This window comes from Notothenia rossii, assembly GCF_949606895.1.
Source record: "Notothenia rossii genome assembly, chromosome: 11".
Lineage (NCBI taxonomy): Eukaryota > Metazoa > Chordata > Actinopteri > Perciformes > Nototheniidae > Notothenia > Notothenia rossii.
Window position 1 is genome coordinate 39,453,909 of NC_136910.1, and position 21,818 is coordinate 39,475,726.

Below are 21,818 nucleotides of genomic sequence, written 5' to 3' on the forward strand. Positions count from 1 at the left end.
GCAAATAAAACCCAAAACATCTGCTTGGTTTGAAACGGCTAACATTTAAGTGTGGAGAAATGTGTCTTTTTGTATATTTTGGCAAACTGACCCTTATGGAATGCTTTTGAAAAGGAAATAATATGGCGTTTGTGGTGTTCAAGGTGCTGATCCAGCTCCAAGGAGGAATGATGGAAGAGGAGGATCAGCGAGAAAGTGTTTAGCTGGTGGTTGAAAGACTATAGTGCGTAGCAGAGAGTGAATGGAGATAGAGACAGAGGATGGAGGGAGGTGGTGATGGGGAAAGGGGGGGGGGGGGGCAACAAGATGGAGAGAGACTGCCTGCACATACTGTCAAGGCAGTTAATATAAGGTGTGGAGATAAGGCCCACAGACAAACATTGACCAAATCAGGCATTTCAGCAGCGCAGCCCGAACTGTCAGTCAGCCTGAGAGACAGACCAACAATCAGCACTTTACCTCTGATAAGGGCTCTACTGAGCGCGTGCAGGAAATAGCCAATCTGCAGCCAGCCTGGCAAGGAGGGTGATGGTGGGGAGCGGAGGGGGGAGGGCGGTGCGATGATGGAGAGTGAAGGGGTTAGAGGAGGGAGGGAATGTAGAGAGACAACAAGTGAGGGAAAGTGGCCTATAAATTTAGAGAGAAATGTGGACCAAGAGTTCACTGGAAGGGATAATACCCAGGAGGAAAGACGGAGAGAAAAGGAAGGAAAACAGGGTGATATTCCTCCACACACCCCCGAGAAAGAGAAAGAGAATCTGTAGGGAATACAAGTGATGGGGATATAAAAAGAGAGATGTGATATCGGCTCCTAAAATAGTGTCTTTCCCCAGTTTTTTGTCACCTGGGAACAGCTTGCGCACCGAGAGTGTGAGAACTTGGTTTAGACCAACACCTTACATTAATGATTTGCCAACAGCTTTGACTAGCTCATTATTCAACGTGCTGTTCGCCTAGCCTCGCACACAATAGCATCATTTCATCGTCTCTATTGATTAATGGTGCATATAGTGTGTACATGCGCGTGCACAGATTCACCACATTCATCCACATGAGTGTGTGTGGTGTGTCTGAGTGAAGGATAACACTCCCTTTTTAATGGAGGAGTCTGCACTAGCCATGAAATTCCCTCATAACAAAATAAAACACATCCAAAACGCTGGAGTGGATGCCTTTGGAAAATGCACAGTAGTGGAAGGCCACGTTGGTTAGCTCAGATCCACACTGGCCCCTTCAGGAACGGCCAGGAACTACAGTCTGCGAGTTTGTAAATAAATTCCCAGCCGTTTACCTTTGTCAAACACATTTAGGTTCCTCCAAGCAAAACAGGGGAGAGCACCAACAGCTGGCCAGTATTTATTTTCAGAAGTGCAGTCAGAGGGGTGTCTGGGCTTCCTTGATCATGAACTAAGCTGCCATTACCATGACCACTGATAACAGTAGGAATCGTAAACAAGCTAATCACCGAGGGCCCTATTTGTATTCTCATTTGTGTTTGCATGCACTGCTGTGCAGGGGGGGGGGGGGGGGGGGGGGGGGGGAGGCCAACACCAAGAAAAACAGGCGTGGGTGGCGGGGGGAGACTGGGATGGAGGGTGGGGTGTGAGGGAAAGGGTTAACTTCCCTCCCTGGTTGCATGCTGCTTTCTCTTGCTCTGTCAAGCCCCATTAAACCTGCTACACCACAGCAATAAGGTGCCATCAATTACAGGCACGCTGCCATCAATGCAGAGCGCAGAGCAGAGGCAGGAACACATAACCAGGACAAACGGCCACATAAAAGACCCGCAGCTGAAGCCCTGCAGCCTGCCACCTCCACAGCATCCACCCTCTCCCTCTGCATCACCTGTGAGGTAAACTCTCCGTCTGTGTGTGAACGAAAGGATGCTTTGTTTCAAATACACACACAATGCATTCATTTCAGACTCACTTTCATTCATAATAGCAAGGAGAGAGGTTGGAGAAAAGATGTGGGTGCAACTGTGGGACAAAAGTGATTGCAGTGTGCTTCTACTGCCCCCATGTGACGGAGCAGAAAACTATTCTGAACCATAGAGGCAGCACATTTCAAACTGAAAAATATTAAATATATCAACCCCTCTTCACATTCATAACCATCACAGTTAGAGCAAGATCAATAACCGAGAGCATTCTTGAAAGTCATTTTTAAAAATGTGTCTCGTCTCAGAATAGCTGAGGCTCTGACTGTATTTTCAACCATTCAGGAAGAGAAAGACAGAACAGCTGTACTCATTCAGTCAGAAAAAAAATAAGAAAAGCCGACAAGCACTACACTCTCTGATATCTGCAGGTAATTGTTTCCGACTAGCCACGAGAGAAAGAAGCCCGCCTTTCTGTGCCTTTTTCTGTTGTAGTGTCTTTATCGATCGATGAGTGTATCAAGATTCTCAAGTCAAGTGCAAGTCACCAACAAATTGAAAAGCAAGATGTCAGTATTTTAAAAACTGAAAAGCAAGAAGAAATACAAGATTACAAAGGCAATGGAAGAAGGGAAAAATCAATAAAATCCTTGAAAATAAAACAACAATGGTCATAAATACTGGATTTGTCAATGTGAAGTGTTGTACTTAAAAATGAGGATAAGAGTGCAGGAAACCAACTTGAGATATTAGATTAATAAGAGTTCAAGTTTGATTGATGAGTAACTGTAAAAGTATGCAAGAGATTGGTCATATCAGGGAAGAATATTATTATTGGATTTATTAAAGATAAGTCATTTTATAAAAAAGTTGCACATTGAATACAGACATTTTCATTTTGTGTAGAAAAAGTGAAATATTTCTCAGTTTTTCTGTCATACTCTTAAAAGTTAAACGCAACAAAAGGCTTTCCTCACTTACAATAACATCTGCCAGAACAAAAAAAGAAGAGACATCCGGACTACCTTACATTATGTTTGAAATGTAAAGGATTGCTTTACCCAAAATACAAAAAAGACATTAGTGATACCTACTTAATTAAATTAGCTCCTGAACTTGCCTTGGAACAATGATAATATTTTTTTTGTTTTTCTCAGTATCAAAGTCATCCAGAGATAGTTTTCTTTATGTCCATTACTACACTCGAAATAGTAACTGCAAATAAATAATTCAGCGTACTTTTAACTGAGCCAATTAGCCAAAATGTTAACAACTATAGGCTAAAATACTGTGAATACGTTACATTTTGATACTGTTATCTGCGCTAAGAATAATAAATTCAACTCTCATGTAATGATGAAAAGAAAAGTGTTTGTTTTTTTTTATTTGGGAGAAACAACCCTTTAAAACACATCACTCAGTTTTACATAGAGATAAGTTAGATTTAAAGAAAACTACATATTTACAAACGGTGTCATGTTGACCTGGGGCTCATGTGGAGTTTATCTGAGAGGAGGAGCTGCTGCTGCCGGAGCTCTTGGTCTTAGGCCCCCTGGTGGCGCTGGGCTGCCGCTGCACCCGCTGGCTGGAGGCCTCTCTGCTCCTCTCACTGTGGCCCGCTGCTGCCTTACTGCGCACTGCTGAGAAGAGGAGGAAACACAGCAAGTTAAAGGGCAGACCATAGACTGGGGCAGACGTTTAGTTGGGATGATTGTAGCTACACATGCTCCGAGAACATGACAAATGGAGAAGGGCGATGACATGGAAAAGATACAAACGCATTACACATACAGAAAATGACATTTTTTACAGACACCATTTCTTAACTTCTTTTAAATACAGTTTATAGCACTGCACATCAACACTGCACACTTGATTGGGAGCTGGGAGAAGAGGCTATAGGCTTTTGGCAACAACAGCTGTCATCATTCAGGTTGTCTCAAGAGATGTAGGAAGGCCATGTTACATTTAAATAGGGAGACCAAAAACATTATCTCCTTTACAAATAAGGTTAAATAAAAAATAAATAATAAAACACACCCTTGCTCAACTCTACCACAACCACACCTTTACTTAAAAATACTTAGTCAATTCATGAACCACTGCTACGAACGTTATGTAAAGTCAAGAAGTCCTGGTATATTATCCCCTTCGAGAAAATGCTTTCATATGTGAATTAAAGCTGCATGTAAAGTGTCAAGATAAAAGAAGATGTCATTTTGAAATCCCAAATTCGGAAATGTTTTCGTTGAAGCAGCAAGCGGTAAAACAATAATAATCATATTTAAATAGGAGAGACTTGGGAAAGCATTGCTGGAAAAACTTTACATTCTAGCCACTAAAACTCCAATTAAAAATATATTGTGCAGTGAAAATGTCCACATGAAATGACCCACTGTAAATTACTCTGCAAACACACACACACACACACACACACACACACACACACACACACACACACACACACACACACACACACACACACACACACACACACACACACACACACACACACACACACACACACACACACACACACACACACACACACACACACACACACACACACACACACACACACACACACACACACCATGTTATTTTGATGCTGGTCCATGGAGTGAGGAGACATGCAGAACACTAATGACACTAATATAGGCAGGCAAGCGGACAGATGGGGGTGTGGACGGAGTGCAGCAGAGGGGACCTTGAGAGTGAGGAGGGTTAGCATCTTGGGGGCCGTAGACCACAATCTTAGTGCTGACCCTTGTGGCTCTGGGGCCAGACGCTGAGGGGGGGGCTGCAGGACGCTTAGGGCTCTTTCCAGAGACCAAAGAGTCCTCTTCTTCAGTGAACAACAGGCACAGGAAAAACAGAATTCAACAGTGATAGAAAATAAATTAGAGAGTCCCGTGACTGACATGCATGAAGATTTATTTTTGAAGACTATCTACTTTATATCCTTGTTCTTCAGTTCACCTTTAAGTGACTGAAGAGAGAGTTTAGTGAGTGAGGGGGATTAGGTGATGCAGAGTGCAGGAATGAGCCTCTACTACATTGTGAACAGTACTTAAGAGCAGGAATGTGAATGGTTTACATGTTTAAAGAGGGCTGGGAGAGGCGAAGAGCACAAGAAGAATTACAAAAGAATCAGAAAACATTCTATACTTTGTTATGAAAAGCTGTGAGCCTGAGCTGTCACATCTTCTAACCAAAACCTGGGATTTTGTAGCAGCCAACTGGGATATCTGAAAAGGCATTTGACAGTAAAAGGTGACTTAAAGGAAAGTTATTGTGCCAAATAAAAAATAAAATGTAATGCCTACCTAATAACTTCAATAATGGCTTCATTCAATTTTGGTTGACTTGTGAAGCAGGAATTAATCCTAAATCACACTATATACTTATCTTAACAATAATTAACCTTATGAATAGTTTAAACTCTCACAAAATGATAGTTGTGGTGTTTAATGTCACACAATCAGTTCTTTGTTGGTGTGCTCCATTAACTGTTTTGAACCCTGTTCATTATTATTCTTTATTTTCCTGCAGATATGCAGCTGAATTACGCTGCCATGGCTGACTGTGACACCTGAATAGAAGGTAACCAATGTTATTGCTATATATTATATTCTATGCCTTAAATATGATATCAAATATGCAGTGAAAAAGGCCCCCGCTCCAGTGTGTATGTGCATGTACAGATCTTGCTCACCCTCATGTTGGTTGCAGCTCATTCAGTGGAGATAACTGACATCTGCACAACTTGTGTGATGAGCCCTTAAACTTTCCATATAAATATAGTAGTGATTGTGTGTGTTGCAGACATTCACCTCTGGCTTCGGTTGGTGCCGTGGTGATGCTGGTGGTGTGGGGCGCCGTTGAAGACTCCCCGATGCCGCAGCTCTCAGCGACCCTCTGACCTGCCAACATCGACTTCAGAGTCTGGAAGACCGCTTGAGGAGCCACGTTCATCTTTAACAGGTCCACTATGATCCTGGGGTGGGGGAGGAAGATGTGAGGTCAGAGTTCCTGTTTATGAGTCCATATGCACTACAGTCACGTTTCTGCTGATCATATTCAGTGTTGGAAGAAGTATTCAGATGCTTTACTTCAGTAAAAGTACCAATTGATTATTGTCAAAACACATAATTACAAGTAAAAGTCCTGCATTCATATTCTAGCTTACAAAGTATTAAATATACTTGAAGTGTAAACACGTCAAAGTAATCTTTGTGCAGAAAAATGCCCTTTATGTGTGTAAACAATTATATTTATAAATGTGACATTTCTAGATAGTATTGTTGCATCAAAGTAGGATTGTATTGCTCATTGGTTTCTTTTTGCACCATTTTTTATTGTTTTATGTCTAATATATATGTAGGCCTATGTTGCATGTTGAAGGAGCCTGGGACTTCAGGTATTAATTCCATACTTTTCCAACTGTGCATATGACAATAACAACTTTGAATCTTTAAAAAACAGTATACATCAATTGTTGTAGCCATACAAAGTTCTGATTGAATTTTTGTAAAATATTTAAATCATCACAAAACTCTTTTGTGACTTAAAAAAGTGAGTTCACTAGTTAAGAGATGCCATTTGTTAAAGGTAGGTACAGCTGTTAAATAAATGTAGTGGAGTAGAATTACATGAATTCCTTGTAAATGTAGTGGAGTGGAAGTATATAGCATTAAATGGAAATACTCAGGTAACAAGTACCTCAACATTGTACTTAAGTACAGTACAAGTACTTTGTTAATTCCCCCTGTGACTGCACCTACTTGAAGACCTCCTGGTCCATGGTAACCCCCGCAGCCTGGGTCAGCTCGAACAGCTCCGCCTCTTCTGCGCTCAGGACCTTCTTCTTCTTGATGGCATATTTCTGCACGTTGCTGGTGACCAGCAGCGCAGGGGAGTCCGGGGCGGGGGGGGCCGTCTGCTGAGACATCACTGATACCTGAGGCAGGTGGATCTGAAAGACTGAAGAGGATACAGATGGGGAAGTTATTAAAGACACTGGTTCAATAGTGCTGTATTGTTTCCAGTTACCCGCCCTGAATGAACACATGGAGGAACTACTTTATTTCATACTCCTCTTCAAATATGACATATACACGTAACGACAAACGACTATTTTAATACGTTGAAACACCTACCGTTAGAATAACAGTTATTAGTTGACGGAAAGAGTAGAGTTCCGTTAGCTAAAAACTGTCCCTCTTGCTAGGGCTAGATCCAGGAGAGTCGCGTCAACATTACGTCATCAACACAAGACAAACAGTGTGACTTCTTCCCTGTAATTGAATTGCATAAAAATAACTTGATTCCCTCAGATATGATATGATTATACTGTTTTCATTCCAATTTTTCTGTATTAATCAGGTATCAATCAACTCAATGCGGAAACAATACTTTAAAGTAATATGTATTATAACATTATTTTTTATTTCAAATGTTTTATTGTCATATGTACAGTAGCAACACTGCGGAATGAAAAAGTCCCAGACTTCTTCAACAATGCAGCATAAGACATAAAACATAAAAAATAGTGCAAAGAATGTTGCAAGTGAACAATAAAGTAATGCAGGAGCAGTGAACTATGTACATGTGGAATAGAATACTATTAGCTAAAAACGGAATGCAGACAGTTGTGGACACCTCAAATGTTGTTCCACTTTTTGTGCTGTTTAAACATGAATACAAAATAAATAAATGAATGAATACACAACACAGAAGACGTAAGAACGAACCCGGAAGTACTTGGGGGATTCTCCTCTCGCACCTACTCAGTCATCTGCGCTGTCGTCCAAGAATGGCCGCTGCTGCAGCAGGAATAAACAAGCAGGGAGCCCTAGCGACGATGGAGCCCTGCATCAGACACGGGAGGGGGGCTCACGGAGGCAACGTCAAGGTTGGTGTAATATCATTACAATAGACTGCCGTGTTATGTTCGATGTCATCGTGTTGTTTCGTTAGTTTGCTCCAAGGATCGACAGTCATTTCGTCTTCGTGGATTCTGATTTGGCTGCTGCGTTGGCGTTGGTGTCAGTGGATGCCAAACAGTCGGCTAGATTTGGCAGGAAAATAAAAGTCAGAATGTTATTGCTTGTTTGTTTTTTGTAATCGACTTGGCTATATTCGTGCAAAATCCCTGCCTGATGTTTGTGTTTGCAGAATGCTAGCAGTCTATCAGCTGGCGTCATAGCTGAGAGGTGGACTGCAGCTCCTCTGTGTGGCAGCCTCAGTAACGTGATAGATTTTAAAAGTATCTGCACAGTGTTCATGCAAGCAGGGCACAAAATAAGCCCCTGCCAAATCCTGAAAGAGTATGCAAGTGGTTGTTACATTTGGAACATGTTTCAAATGGGGGGTGCTGTGGGGATGACACCAGGGCTGGTTCTGACCAATTTGCTGCCCTAGGCAAGATTTTTGCTAGCAATGAAAAACCTCTACAAAAGACCAATACGTTACAAAAAGAGAAACGTATTGATATGGTGGACAGCTTATATAAAAAGTCTTCAAATGTATTTAGTATTGCATGAACATGTTTTAATTGGGGGGTGGACTTCACATCCTCTAAGGGGGTCCGGGGGTGCTCCCCCGGGAAGATTTTTTTTAACATTTTAAAGTAAAATACTTCAATCTGGTGCACTTTGAGTACTAGAGACTGATCTAGGGGATACAACTCTAAACACCCATGAGAAAAAGATCGGTTTGTATGTGAACATAACCAATAACCTACCATAGCCAATAACAAATAAATGTAGGCTGACTTGTTTTATTTTTGTGGTTCATTTATATCTTATTTTACCAATTAACATTTATTTATGCATATTTTTAAATCTCTCCAGTTTTAAACAATATTTTTGGTTTACTGTCCTATAGTATACATTGGAATGATTTCAAACCTGTTTTTATTTATCCTAATAATTATAAAGGTGTCCCTTTGAAATATTTGCTTAGATAAATTGTGATCAAAACGTTTGAGAACCACTGAGATAACTTAGACTAAAGTGAACTATCTAAACCCTCAGAGTCCTTTACCTCACTGAGCCTCTCAGTCTGACAGGACAGAGCTCTCCCTCCACATTATTGTAAAAACAGCTTCTTATATCCGTTAGCACAGCAGAAGCTAACAACAATCCCCGCCGGTACCGGTGCACCCCCTCTCTCTATCTATCTATCTATCTCTCTCTCTCTGTCACTTTGGCTGTGAGCCTGATAAGCCAACATTCCCCACTTTCATCACTTACAGCGCCCATCGTACAGGGCAAATGGAAAATGTAACCGGGGTGAAAAGGGTGTTATCTTTACTTAATTATGAATGTTGTTACATCAAGGCTGAAAATTCGGGGTTTTTTGTATTATATTTGCATTTAATCTTGTGGAAGTGCAGATCCCCTGTCCTCCACCAGGGGGTGCTGCAGCACCCTCAGCACCCCTACTTCCCACGGCCCATGATTTGCTCAATTAAAAAGATGGAAAATAAGTCATTTGGCCGGTTGTCAAAAAAGTTGTTTGATCTCTGCATGCAAGTTAAAACCTGCCCCTCTCAAAATTGCTCTTAGCAGATGTCAAAATAGCATTTATCAAAGTTCACAGTTATAAATCAGGAGGGTTAACCACCTTACATCCTATGAGTGGAGCAGACTGAATCTCACACACATTCAGAGACTCTTAATCTATATGACTCCTGTATTCTCTTTAAGTCCTTGTTGTGCATCAATCTGCATGCACATAGGGGATACATTGTAAAATCAGTGCCAACTTCCCGATATATCTTTCCTCTGACTTTATCTGCAGCAGTGACTGTCAAAGACAAGGTTGTCTGTTAGTTAATCAATACATGTTTTCTCACCTACAGGTGCTGGAGTGTGGTGTGTGTGAGGACGTCTTCTCTCTGCAGGGGGACAAGGTCCCTCGTCTGCTGCTCTGTGGGCACACAGTGTGCCATGATTGCCTCACCCGGCTGCCTCTCCATGGAAGAGCGGTCCGCTGTCCCTTCGACAGACAGGTCACTGAGCTGGGTGAGTAAGGGTGCATAATAAAATATTCAACTCCCGTTGTGGATTTTTAGGCATTTTCTGTTTCGAAATATCTTGGCCAGTCTTTGCTCAGTATAAACCAGAGAAGCCATGTGCATTTACACACCAAAAAGCATGAACATCAAGCCATAAAAGTCCATATCTTTTTCTGTAAGTATTATTAAGACTGTTTTCTCTGTTTGGAAGTAAAACTATTAACCTTTTGATGTCCTTTTGTCTTCAAGTTTATCCTTTTTACCCCACATCTGTTTAGGTGACTCTGGAGTTTGGGGTCTGAAGAAGAACTTTGCTTTACTTGAGCTCTTGGAGCGTCTCCAGAATGGAGCCAGCAACCAGTCAGGAATGGCAGAGGATGTTCTGAAAGGCATGGGAGAAGTAAGGAAACCCATACTTCAGATCAAATATCACCATCACAACTACAGCACCTTTCACTCACAGTTCTTCTTTTCCACTAGTGTATAATCCGGTGTGATGAGGATGAGAGCCACACGGCCTCCATGTACTGCACCGTGTGTGCCACCCACCTGTGTGCCGAGTGCTCCCAGCACACCCACTCCACCCGGACGCTGGCCAAACACCGCCGGGTGCCGCTGGCGGACAAACCTCACGAGAAGACCCTCTGCCCGCAGCATCAGGTCCACGCCATCGAGTTTGTCTGCCTGGAGGAGGCCTGCCAGTCCGGGCCCCTCATGTGCTGTGTGTGCAAGGAGTACGGCAAGCACCAGGGACACAAGGTAGGATAACATAAACTACAGTTGAACTCCTGTTAGATATCCTCATCTTGAGAGGCATGCTCATGTGTTCACCATTTCTCTTTTTCAGCACACTGTTCTTGAGACTGAAGCGAATCAGATCCGGGCGTCCATTTTGGACATGGCCCACTGCATCCGCTCCTTCACAGATGAAGTGTCCGAGTACTCCAGGAAGCTGGTGGGCATCGTGCAGCAAATAGAGGGTGGAGAGCAGATAGTAGAGGATGGAATAGGCATGGCGCACACTGAACATGTAAGGATTTGACTGAAAAATCACACTCTTTAGATTTAAAGTAGGTGGTTAACCGGTAAAACTTTAATTAAGAATCGGAACTATTATTCTCTATTTTAAATGAATATTAATACATTGTTAGCTTCGTTTTTATTGTCATGTATCATCTGAGCCTTTGTTCTGTTATTTTGAAACATTGAGTCTACCTGTGTTCTATAAAATGCACTTTATAAATACATTTGACTGGACTTCCTGCCTCCGTCAGGTCCCCGGCACAGCGGAGAGTGCGCGGTCCTGTGTGCGGGCGTACTTTGCAGACCTCCACGAGACCCTGTGCCGGCAGGAGGAGATGGCGCTGAGCGTGGTGGACGCTCACGTCAGGGAGAGGCTGATCTGGCTGAGGCAGCAGCAGGAGGACATGACCATCCTGCTGTCCCAGGTCTCCACCGCCTGCCTGCACTGCGAGAAGACTCTGCAGCAGGTAGGAGACGCCACACACCCAAATAAATACCTTGATCTTTTTAAGAAAGAAGAAAAGTTTCAATCAGTACATCAGTATTTTCCATCCTGGACCCTATAAACATCTAATTAACTAAAAGAAACCATTTTTTTAAATATGGTGCAGTAAGGAAAGGCGCTGCATACATCAGATTCTAAACTTACTGCATTTTGATAGTGCAATAAACGTCCACTAATGTGGCAGTTTTTGCGCTGACAGGATTAGATTATTATATATATATATATGGCATAATATGGAAAGGACCCTACAGATAGATTATATTTTCTTTATTTTTTGTTTTATCCAGTTACCCTTTTTTTTGGGCCTCTATATCTGATACTCATACGATATAGTGATATCTCTGACATATGTTGCTTCTCTCCTGCTGCAGGATGACTGCAGGGTGGTGATGTCTAAGCAGGAGATCAACTGTTTGCTGGAGACACTTCAGAAGCAGCAGCATCAGTTCACAGAGCTGGCAGATCACATTCAGCTGGACGCTGGCATCCCTGTCACCTTCACCAAGGTACACACTATCCACCATGATTGTGTCTCCTGCTGGTCTGCATGGAGCAGCAAAGAATTGCTTCACTAATAGTTCAGATGTTGACTTTGTTTTAATATGTCGCAATATGTTGTTGTTTCAGGACAATCGGGTCCACATCGGCCCCAAGATGGAGATCCGTGTTGTAACTCTTGGGCTAGACGGAGCTGGTAAAACCACCATCCTCTTCAAGCTCAAACAAGATGAGTTCATGCAACCCATCCCCACTATTGGTAAATGCATCTATAGTATAATCAGATTGTAATTATTCTACATAAATACAAAGATTTTGCTCTCAAAAAAAAAAAGCTTGTTCTCTGTTTTTGTCAAAGGTTTCAATGTGGAGACGGTTGAATATAAGAACTTGAAATTCACCATCTGGGACGTGGGTGGCAAACATAAGCTCAGACCGCTGTGGAAACACTATTATCTCAACACCCAAGGTACTGTTGGTGCTCTATATACTTTGAATATCTTTGTGTTTAATGTTATTCTAAATATCACATACAGCTTTTATAGAACAGGGTAAACACATTTCAATATAGTTTTTCATATTGTTTTTATTTTTCACTTAATCCCTTTTGTACTTTGCTTCTCCGTGCAGCGGTGGTGTTTGTGATTGACAGCTGCCACAGGGACAGACTGATGGAGGCTCACAGCGAGTTGGCCAAACTACTGACGGAGAAGGAGCTGAGAGATGCCTTGTTGCTCATCTTTGCAAACAAACAGGTAAAGGGAATAATGATAATGCTTGTTTTTACACCATACAGCTGTCCCATATTTTCTCTCATATCTTTTTGCAGATATTTGGATCACTTATATAGTTTACAACATACAGAAACTCGTTATTTACTTATTATGTGCATTGTTAGTCCATGGCGGCTTTTTATATACGTATATCCTTTTTCTTCCAAAAACCTATTTAGCTATTTATTCCTAACATTTATTTGTCCAGCATTGTTTTCCTTATTATAATCTGTTTATATATATATATATATATATATATATGAGTATGCTGCTCATGCTCTTTCTGCATGTCATGTATTTATTTTTCCTATGTATATAATGTATTTATGTATATAATGTATTTATTTTTCCTATGTATATAAATGACATGTTCTTGTATGTTGTGTGTGAGGGGTCTGCGGATGGAAATTAGCTTAAAGCTCAAATCCGGCTCATTTACGCTTATAAGCATTGTTTTGTTTTAAAGTGTTCATCGATGTGCACTGTCCCGGTTCAAATAAACGATTAAATGAAATGAAAAAATATCGATTTCTGTTCATGTACATTAAGGAGTGTGCACCGATACTCTGCAAATACATCTGATTCTGCTGTAAATAACCTTGTCTTAGCTCAGACAGAGTTGATGATCAGTTTGCATGTCTACAGGACGTCCCCGGGGTGGTGTCGGTGGAGGAGATGACAGAGCTGCTGAGCCTCCACAAGCTGTGCTGTGGGCGGAGCTGGCACATCCAGGGCTGCGACGCCCGCAGTGGGATGGGTCTCCACGAGGGGCTGGACTGGCTCTCCAGACAGCTGGTGGCTGCCGGGGTCCTGGACGTCGCCTAAATGTAAAACATCTATTCTGGCCCAAACTGACTCTCCCCTAACAACCGAACCCTAACCCCCCCAGCCTTTGCTCATTTCCAAATATGAACTCCTCAGACTGCGGCTTTAAGCCTCCTCATCTTCCCCTCTTTGTGCCCCAATGTGGGCAAAGGAAATCTTTCTCTCGCTTCACTGAATCAGAACGGAAACTTCAAAACCCTCCCAGCCTGAGAAATGAACTCACTTTCCCCCAAAACCTGAATTAAAACTCCCATCATGCTTCTTCTCTAAGGCAGCTTACACGGTCCAGCTCATTGCTTACTGTTCTTTGTTCAAACCTTTTTTCTATTAACCAGCTGTTTATCTGGCACCTATAGCTAGCTGATTTTAGTCCAGTGTTAATAATGCTCCTTGTGCCCTGACAGTGAACTCTGTGTTTTCTATCTCACGCTATTCATCATAACCACCTCCATATGTGACAGTAATCCCGACTAAATGCTGAGTACGGTAGTCTGTATTTGTAGTGATCGTAAACCTTCAGTATACTCCTGAGAAATAACTTTAGCTACATTCAGCATATTTGCAGGTGAGATGGGACAGACATGCTCAATACGACTTCCAGTGGCTTCAAACAGGTCGAATGTTCAGTTTGGCTCTTTTCTCACTTTGCCCTGACACATTCTGTTAGCAATAGTGGTTGATGTTTCATGGGGTCTGTGTTTTATTTTTAAGTGTACTGTTTGAACCTATTTAATTCCACAGCTGTTCTTGTTTTCAGTTACAGAACAAACTGTTTACTGAACTTATTTATGAGCGGGAATGTTACTTTGATACGAGGCTTTAGGGAGAAAAGTTGTATGCACCGATTCTGCCTCCGTTTTGTGGAGTCTCGCACCCAGAATGTGTTGAATACAATAGTTTGCTGCATCACTACAATTTTTTATTTGGAAGCAAATTAACCATCTGCCGTTTCGTAGTAGACTCTTGAGTCTTAACCTCACTGAAAATATCTATTCAAACATCTCATAAGTCCTGTTTTAGTGTGGAGTGCTTCAGAGATGGTACATCTTTTAATCAGCAGCCTTCAGTAATACATGTAATGTGAAGCCTAACACTCACACTTGTCTCGGTATTAGGGACCCATCATTGGACTTTGATTTCATCTTTATTCATTGCTATGTAATGTTAACATGTACCTATATATAAAAATACTAATAAAGAAAAAAAATGCACGTGTTAAAAAAGCCTTTCTGCAGTTTGTGAAAACATTTCCATTTGTTTTTGAACATAAAAGCACAAGGCACATCAAACCTTTGTTACAGTGGACTTGATAATGGCTTTTGTAAATTATTCATAATGTGTTGCTGTTAAATAAACTAATTGACCTTATTTGTGTGGTTTGAGGCTTCTTCTTTGAGCGATTACCAACTAAAAAAACTATTCTCACTTGTCTCTTTCAAAGCATTCTTTAATAACTCTTTCTGGTAAAAAACAAAACATCACTGTACAGGACGCGATTAGGACACACGATCACTTTACAGTGATGTTGATGATGCTGATGTCTTCATACGGTTTGTCTGTCTTGGGGTTGATTTTGACATTGGAGATCCTCTGCACGGCCTCCATGCCCTTCACGCATCTTCCAAACACGGTGTGCTTGTTGTCGAGCCAAGGCTGAAGGCAAAAACAAAGAGCACATTAAACATTTATTTTTTACATATTCAAGCCATTTTCAGGGATGAAATCTGAAATTGTAACCTATTTATACAGTCTGTCAACAGCCGTGCGTCACTTTGGGACGCTATTTTAATCAATTTACCCCACTGTGGTTTGTCAAAGTTTTACTGTTGCTTAGTCAATTATATTCTTGATACAAAACCGTAAAACTAAAGATTTGTAATAGTATTATGTTTATGTTAAGTAGTAAGATAGATATCAATACCGTGAGAATTTGAAATGCAGCAGGGTTTCTCTTTTGCCCATTTTTTACAATATAACCTATTCTCTGACTAATCTAACATGAACATTTGTTCTGTCTGTTCACAATGTTTCATAGTATATTAAACTGATTTAATTTTCTTTAGGCATTAGAGACCGTACAGAAATAGTTTAAGATGAGGGGCTGGTGGGCTGATTTAGTCAGGCGAACTTAGCCTAACCTTCTGCTAGCTGCAGCTTCATATTAACACTAAAAGAGGGTATATTTATCTTCTCATCTTACTCTGTGTTCTTGAAAAGGCAGAATAAGATATGCATTCAACCTCTGTGCATATGTAAGGTTGGGCTGCTGTAGCCTTTATGGGAATCTGATGGCATTCACTTCAGACTGAAGCAAGGCTGGAAATGTGAAACCACTGCATGTCCAACTGGGTGAAAATGTCTTAACCACTTTTAAAGACAACTGGCTTGAGACTCCTATCTAAACACAAACAACTTCCAGAACATTAAAGGAATGTGTCTGGAATGTGTCTGAAATGGGTCTAAGATGGTTTGCCATTGTGAAGTGTAAACTTACAGTTGGAACAACAGTGATGAAGAACTGTGCGCCGTTGGTGCCTGGGCCTCCGTTTGCCATACTGAGTGTGTACGGGCGGTCGTGTCTCAGCGTGGAGTGGAACTCGTCCTCAAACTCTCCCCCCCAGATGCTCTCTCCTCCCATGCCTGTGCCCGTGGGGTCTCCTGTCTGGATCATAAAACCCTGAGCACAAAGACACAGATTTAGACGCAGCTCAGTCAGATAAATGATTATATCTGACTTACCACAGAGGAAAACTCACCTTGATTACTCTGTGGAATATATGTCCGTTGAAGTAGCTGTTCCTGCTGTGAACACAGAAGTTCTCCACCGTTTTGGGGCATCTAGGGACATTTTTTAAAAATACTACTGTTAATATATGTTCAGTTGTAAAGAGATTTCTAAACAAAGACCTGAAAGAAGTAGAAACGTACTCCACGGGGAACAGCTTGATGTGGATGTCTCCCATGGTGGTGTGGATGATGGCGCTGTCGGACACTCTCTTGGGGCCCTCGGCCTGAGTGGCAGCCATCACTTCCTCCTTTGAGGGCTTCTCGTTGAAGATGTCTCTGTCCGAGTCAGCACTCTTTGTATCCTCTGGTTCTCTCTTTGAGAACTGAAGGAAGGGAACAAACATATTTAGACATATAGTTTAACTAAATATGTAGCTGTATCATTTTAGATTTGAATGTCAAGTTTTCTCACCATGTAGAAGCGGTTCTTCTTAAACGCGGTGCAGAATATGGTGGGGTCCGGCATGGCGTTGTCTAAGGCGGGGTTGTCACATGCTTTCATCTCAACAGTAGGAGCCACATGCGTGGCTTTAGCGATCCCCTGGAACAGACTCAGCTGCACCACACGGACGTTCTCTAGCTTCCCGAAGATCCGCACACATCTGAGGAGCAAAATCATCATTAATCTCAATATATACTTGACATCAAGGTTTAATTAACCAACCATCTCCAAAATCAATTGTTAACTCTTTCCACCCAACGAAACGAGTATATGCAGGTTATTTTTAACAACGGAAGTTTTCATTGGTCTTTAATGTTGTTTCAGTAGAGTCTAAAAGAAGTGTGTTTTATGGTGAACGTACAATTATTGTGGTCTGACTGGAGTTTGGTAGCTTTGAGTAGAAAAGCTTCGAGCCAAAAATGAAGCAAAAATATGCAGGACCACCCATGGTCACTTTTCCCATAACTTCTCATCTGGCTGAAGCAAATCAATACTTGTAAAAAACAACAACAAATGCTTCCTAAATTCCAGGTAAATACAAAAGCCGGATTTTTGTGTGTGGGTCTGTGTCCAGCAGGAAAGTGGCTTTAAAGATAAACTTCCAGGTTAAAGACACCTGTGAATAAATGTGTAGGAAAATGATGAATACAATAGATTATCAAAAAAATATACAGAAATATACAGTACAGTGACATCTGGCGCCGTTTTTGTAAGACATTTTCTGTTCCGCATAAAAAAGCCTCGGCACGTGACCTCCCGCGTGTGACGTAACAAAGGGGAAACAAGGGGGAGAGCGGCCGGTGTAACGTATTAATAAACATGGATCCCAATGCTAGTTTCGACACAGAAGAAGTTGAACATGAATATTCGAATGCATATGACGAACCACAACCTTATAATTATGAGCCTGCTAGGCGTCCAAGAGACCAGGAGCAGCCAAGGATTAGAAGAAATAACGGCCATCGGAGAGAAATGGAGCTGTGGTGTGAGGAGAACCAGTGGAGAACTGGGCAGCTATCTTGGTGAGTGACCGGCGTTAGCTACAGAATGTTAGCTAACGTCACATCACAACATTGTGAAGTTAGCTATCATATATCAGGCTATAACTAACGTAGCATTGATAATATAGTAACGTTACTGGCAGGACTGTTGATACTGATCCATAACAGAAACTAATGCGCAAGTATCAGCCGTATCTCACGTTACCTAATGCAACTCCAGACTACGGAGTTGTGTACCGGAGGAGAGACGCGAGATACGGCTGATACTTGGCGATCTGGCGGAGAAAGGTTGTGGAGCCTCCGTTGATATGCCGTTGTAAATGGCTTGATGGAAAGCAGGTGTGTAGTCGGGGAGGGTGCACAGCTGATTGCAGCAGGTGAGTGGAGGTTGAGCCGGGAGCCAGGAGTGACAGCCGCCACGCACACACAAACAACACAGACAGGGGGAAACAAACAAACACAAAGGAGACGGCTGGAGCAATACAGCCACCACAGCGTTACCTAATGCAACTCCACAATACGTCTTACGGTGCCGTGTACCGGAGGGGAGAGAGAGAGAGCAGCGAAGGGGGGGAGAGAAGTAATACGGTTTCCTGATAAAGCTGTGGAGAGTATGTGCTGCAGGGAGGTGGATGCACAACGCACCCAGGAACGAACGCTAGCTCCGGTCCTTTTTACTGTGGACTCGATGTCCTGACAGGCTGGTATTTGTGCAACCTGCACAAACACAATACTGCACCATGATTACAAATGGTGAAATACAATGTAAAACTACCGAAAAATACCAGCTCACTAAAACACAACCGCTCTACTCAACGCAACTCTACTATACCCGCGGTCAGAGAGCGGAGATGTGTCCCCTGCGTGATGTAATATGACGCGTTTGACGTATGACCTTAAAAAAAAGCAGTTTTTAAGAGCAGAGCTCAAAATTGCTCCTTTCCCTCTGAATTCCTGCCCTTATGTCTCGTAAAACATATCAAATCCTACATTCACTTTCTAAAATTGTAATTTTCAAGCAATTTTAAGCATAAATGTAGAAAAAAAAAAAACCTACAAGATGCTCTTTAAAGACAGTTGCCCCTTAGACGCCATTTACACGCAAACGCATAAGAAACGAATACGATATCAAAAAAGTCTTCCGTTCACACGAGACACTGTAGTATATAATAATACAACAAAAGCAGCGAAGAAGACCCCCGAGCATGGTTGCTCTTCTGTTTATGCCCTGTGGTGGATTTAGCAACATGTAGTTCATGTAATTCTCCATGTCCATTTGTTGCTGATGGTTGTGGTAGAGGAGCTGTAGATTTTGCACTAACATCTGTAGCATGGTCAGTAGCAGTAGCAGTAGCACTAGCCAGTAGTGCTACTGCAGTGAGCAACAGACGTGGGGCTATGGCTTCATCATTATCAGGAAATTATCGTAAAGGGCGTACACACTGAGCCGTTTGGGCCCCCAGAGCGTTCCGTTTGCAGATCTATCCACTTTGGGACCCGTTGCGGGGGTCCTTTTCCGTTGCGGCCTTGTGTGAACGAACGGGCTATACGAAAGAGAAAAGTAGTGGATACAACCATTTGTGTTCTCGTGTAAACAGCATATGAACGCACCTGTTGGTTTCCACATTGATGACTTTGATGCCCAGCATGGTGCCGTAGAGCACAAAGTGACCGGTCTCATCAAAGATTATGTTTGTCAGCCGGATCCCGTCCACCTTCTCCAGTTCTCTCTCCACAGCCATCCGCCTCCCGAACTCCATGTCAGGGAGCTGCTGCCTCATCTGCTGCAGCTCTGTGAACATCTAACATATGAAGCAGCAGTGATAAGCATGTGAATTAGACACGTCATTAAAAGCTGAGGTTGAGTGACATGTGTGTACTTACAGATAATGATTCATCAAACACTCTCATCAGTTTTCCTGTCAGGAAGCGGAAGATACGGACTTTCCTGTCAGAAGCAATGGTGGCCATTTTCTTCCCGTCAGGAGAAAATGTAAGGCTGGTGGGATAGGTTTTGTGTTTTGCAAATTCATACAAGTCTGTGTCTGTTTTGTATTCCCAATGCACATATTTGGGGAACTTGAACTCATTTCGGAGGCCAGTCCAGTACTCCAACATTCCTGCTTTGTCAGCAGAGACGATGACCCTAAATTTGGGATTCAGGCGGATTTGGGACAGCGGTGAGGCGTGCATCTTGTCGAAGATGTGAAGGGGCTCGTTGCTTCCCCTTCCGTCATAGACGAAGATCTTTCCTGTTGATTTTTCCGAGCAGGCTATCGTGCAAATGGCATCTCCAGGATTGTAGACCCACTCTGACTGGCCTGGGTGAAAGCTTCACAGAGGAAGGATAAATGTCATGTTACAGTGGGAATTTTTTCTCCAGAATCTTAGTAAACATTTCATTCCTAAACAAATGCACAAATACAGTACATTAACCTACCCCAGCTTCAGCATATTGATCATGTCAAAGTTGACTACATCAAATACTTTCATGGCCTGATCATCACCAACAGTACAGAGAAGAGCCCCTTCCGAACTGACTGCAATGCTTTCAATCACACCTGCAAAAACAAATACAAAAACAAAGTTTATAATACGAAGTGCAAACACTAAAATATATTTAAGGGAAATAATCACGTTTCCTTTTTCCATTAATAAACAATCAGTGAGAAGTGGTAAATTCAAATCATACCGAGATGGCTTCGAAAGTGCTTGACAAACTCTATTCCCTCATCTTCCCTCTTCTTCCAAAACTTGACATGGCCATCCTGGCTGGCGGTGATAATGAAGTCTGTCCTGAAAATGAAATATGTTGTTTAATTAGAAGCAAACCCTGGGGCAGAAGAAGAAATAAAGGAATGCTCACCTGCATACATATGTATAAATAAGATGAGGTCATAATTGTGTAGGAAAAGCTTTTATATGATTGAATAAGAGTGATTTGAGAGACATTCACATCAAATAACACACTAAATTAAAGTTTGAAGTATATTGACCATGGCACAGTCTTTTGTCACCAGTTTATTGCGTTCTTTTGCGATGAATCATGAATGTTTGCACTTGATTAGCACAAAACACATGCTATTAATACTGTACTGATAATTGAGCCACACCATTTTAACTGTAACTGAAAAATAGACAGCAGTATAATCCCTGTTACTTTGCAAATCTCCTTTATCAGTTGTGCATGATCATTAGTCTTGGAAATATTGTAAGTGGACATAATAAACTAAGTAAGCTGTCCCATATGTACGAAGTATGTTGTGTCTAATGTAATAGTTAACTTTGTTGGGCATGCACTTACTTGGAACACACTATGTGTGTGATAACGTCTCTGTGCATGTAGCTCCGTTCATACATTGCAGCTGATGGCAGGTTGTCCAGGTAAACACGCTCATATTCCAGTACTGAGGATATAAACAAAACAAACACACAAGAGTTAGCGGGAGTTTTGTTAGCATGGTTAGCATTATTTAGCAGAAGCTACAATTGAATACAAAATGTGACGAAGGCTCTAACTGTCATAAACAAACCTTTTCTTTTCTTGGGCTGGGAGGCTTCGTTTGGCATAGGTCCGACCCACTCCTCTTCTTCTGCATCCCCTTTTTCATCCTGAACGTCTTCTGCTTTTCGCTTGAGCTCCACATTGTTTTCTGCCTCCGCCATTGCTGACAAATCTTCCGCGTCGTGCTTTCGTTGTTACGGCACTTCCGGTCGGCTCGTAGATCTATGAATGTTCTATTACTAGTTCATATGGATGTAATTAAACAAATAATAATACACGTTCTTAAAAAGTTCTATTTTTTCTGAAGAATATAATTTACGTAGTTTTTAGTTGTAGGCACAGATATTAGTGCAACAATGTGTGCTGCTAAAATAACTGGTTTTACAGGTACAAACTAAAATTACATTAGTATAATGGTTCCTTCTTGTTTTCTGCGTTTTTGGAAACAATGTCTGTATAATGGTAATTTCTCAAGTTGAAATATTCAACCATTTATACCTGTAAGGTACTACTGGAACTAATAGTCCTATTTGTTTCCGAGGGCGCATTTGCATGGA

The 21,818-nt window shown here is 41.8% G+C and overlaps 3 protein-coding genes across 7 annotated transcripts; 1 reads left to right on the plus strand and 2 right to left on the minus strand.

Moving 5' to 3' along the window:
* Positions 1 to 2,694: 2,694 nt before the first annotated feature.
* Positions 2,695 to 7,195, minus strand: mzt2b (mitotic spindle organizing protein 2B). 4 transcript variants are annotated; one of them, XM_079658702.1, is made up of 5 exons: positions 7,039 to 7,195; positions 6,664 to 6,862; positions 5,713 to 5,876; positions 4,587 to 4,724; positions 2,695 to 3,516 (listed from the first exon to the last, which is right to left on the minus strand). In XM_079658702.1, the coding sequence occupies exons 2-5, from the start codon at positions 6,828 to 6,830 to the stop codon at positions 3,371 to 3,373; spliced, it is 615 nt and encodes a 204-aa protein (XP_079514828.1). In that variant the 5' UTR covers positions 6,831 to 6,862; positions 7,039 to 7,195; the 3' UTR covers positions 2,695 to 3,370. The 4 variants fall into 4 exon arrangements, with proteins under 4 accessions (XP_079514828.1, XP_079514827.1, XP_079514830.1 ...); XM_079658701.1 differs by having other exon boundaries at positions 2,695 to 3,519; XM_079658704.1 differs by lacking the exon at positions 4,587 to 4,724.
* Positions 7,196 to 7,633: 438 nt separating this feature from the next.
* Positions 7,634 to 14,894, plus strand: trim23 (tripartite motif containing 23). 2 transcript variants are annotated; one of them, XM_079658698.1, is made up of 11 exons: positions 7,634 to 7,793; positions 9,747 to 9,909; positions 10,181 to 10,302; positions 10,383 to 10,661; positions 10,750 to 10,932; positions 11,177 to 11,392; positions 11,802 to 11,936; positions 12,058 to 12,187; positions 12,287 to 12,397; positions 12,559 to 12,683; positions 13,332 to 14,894. In XM_079658698.1, the coding sequence occupies exons 1-11, from the start codon at positions 7,695 to 7,697 to the stop codon at positions 13,524 to 13,526; spliced, it is 1,758 nt and encodes a 585-aa protein (XP_079514824.1). In that variant the 5' UTR covers positions 7,634 to 7,694; the 3' UTR covers positions 13,527 to 14,894. The 2 variants fall into 2 exon arrangements, with proteins under 2 accessions (XP_079514824.1, XP_079514825.1); XM_079658699.1 differs by having other exon boundaries at positions 7,636 to 7,793; positions 13,347 to 14,894.
* Positions 14,895 to 14,952: 58 nt separating this feature from the next.
* On the minus strand, positions 14,953 to 21,638 carry ppwd1 (peptidylprolyl isomerase domain and WD repeat containing 1). Its single transcript, XM_079658697.1, has 11 exons — positions 21,290 to 21,638; positions 21,061 to 21,163; positions 20,449 to 20,552; positions 20,197 to 20,317; positions 19,641 to 20,088; positions 19,368 to 19,558; positions 16,726 to 16,915; positions 16,455 to 16,636; positions 16,283 to 16,364; positions 16,021 to 16,203; positions 14,953 to 15,179 (listed from the first exon to the last, which is right to left on the minus strand). Exons 1-11 carry the CDS (start codon positions 21,420 to 21,422, stop codon positions 15,036 to 15,038), a joined length of 1,881 nt encoding a protein of 626 aa, XP_079514823.1. The 5' UTR covers positions 21,423 to 21,638; the 3' UTR covers positions 14,953 to 15,035.
* Positions 21,639 to 21,818: the final 180 nt, after the last annotated feature.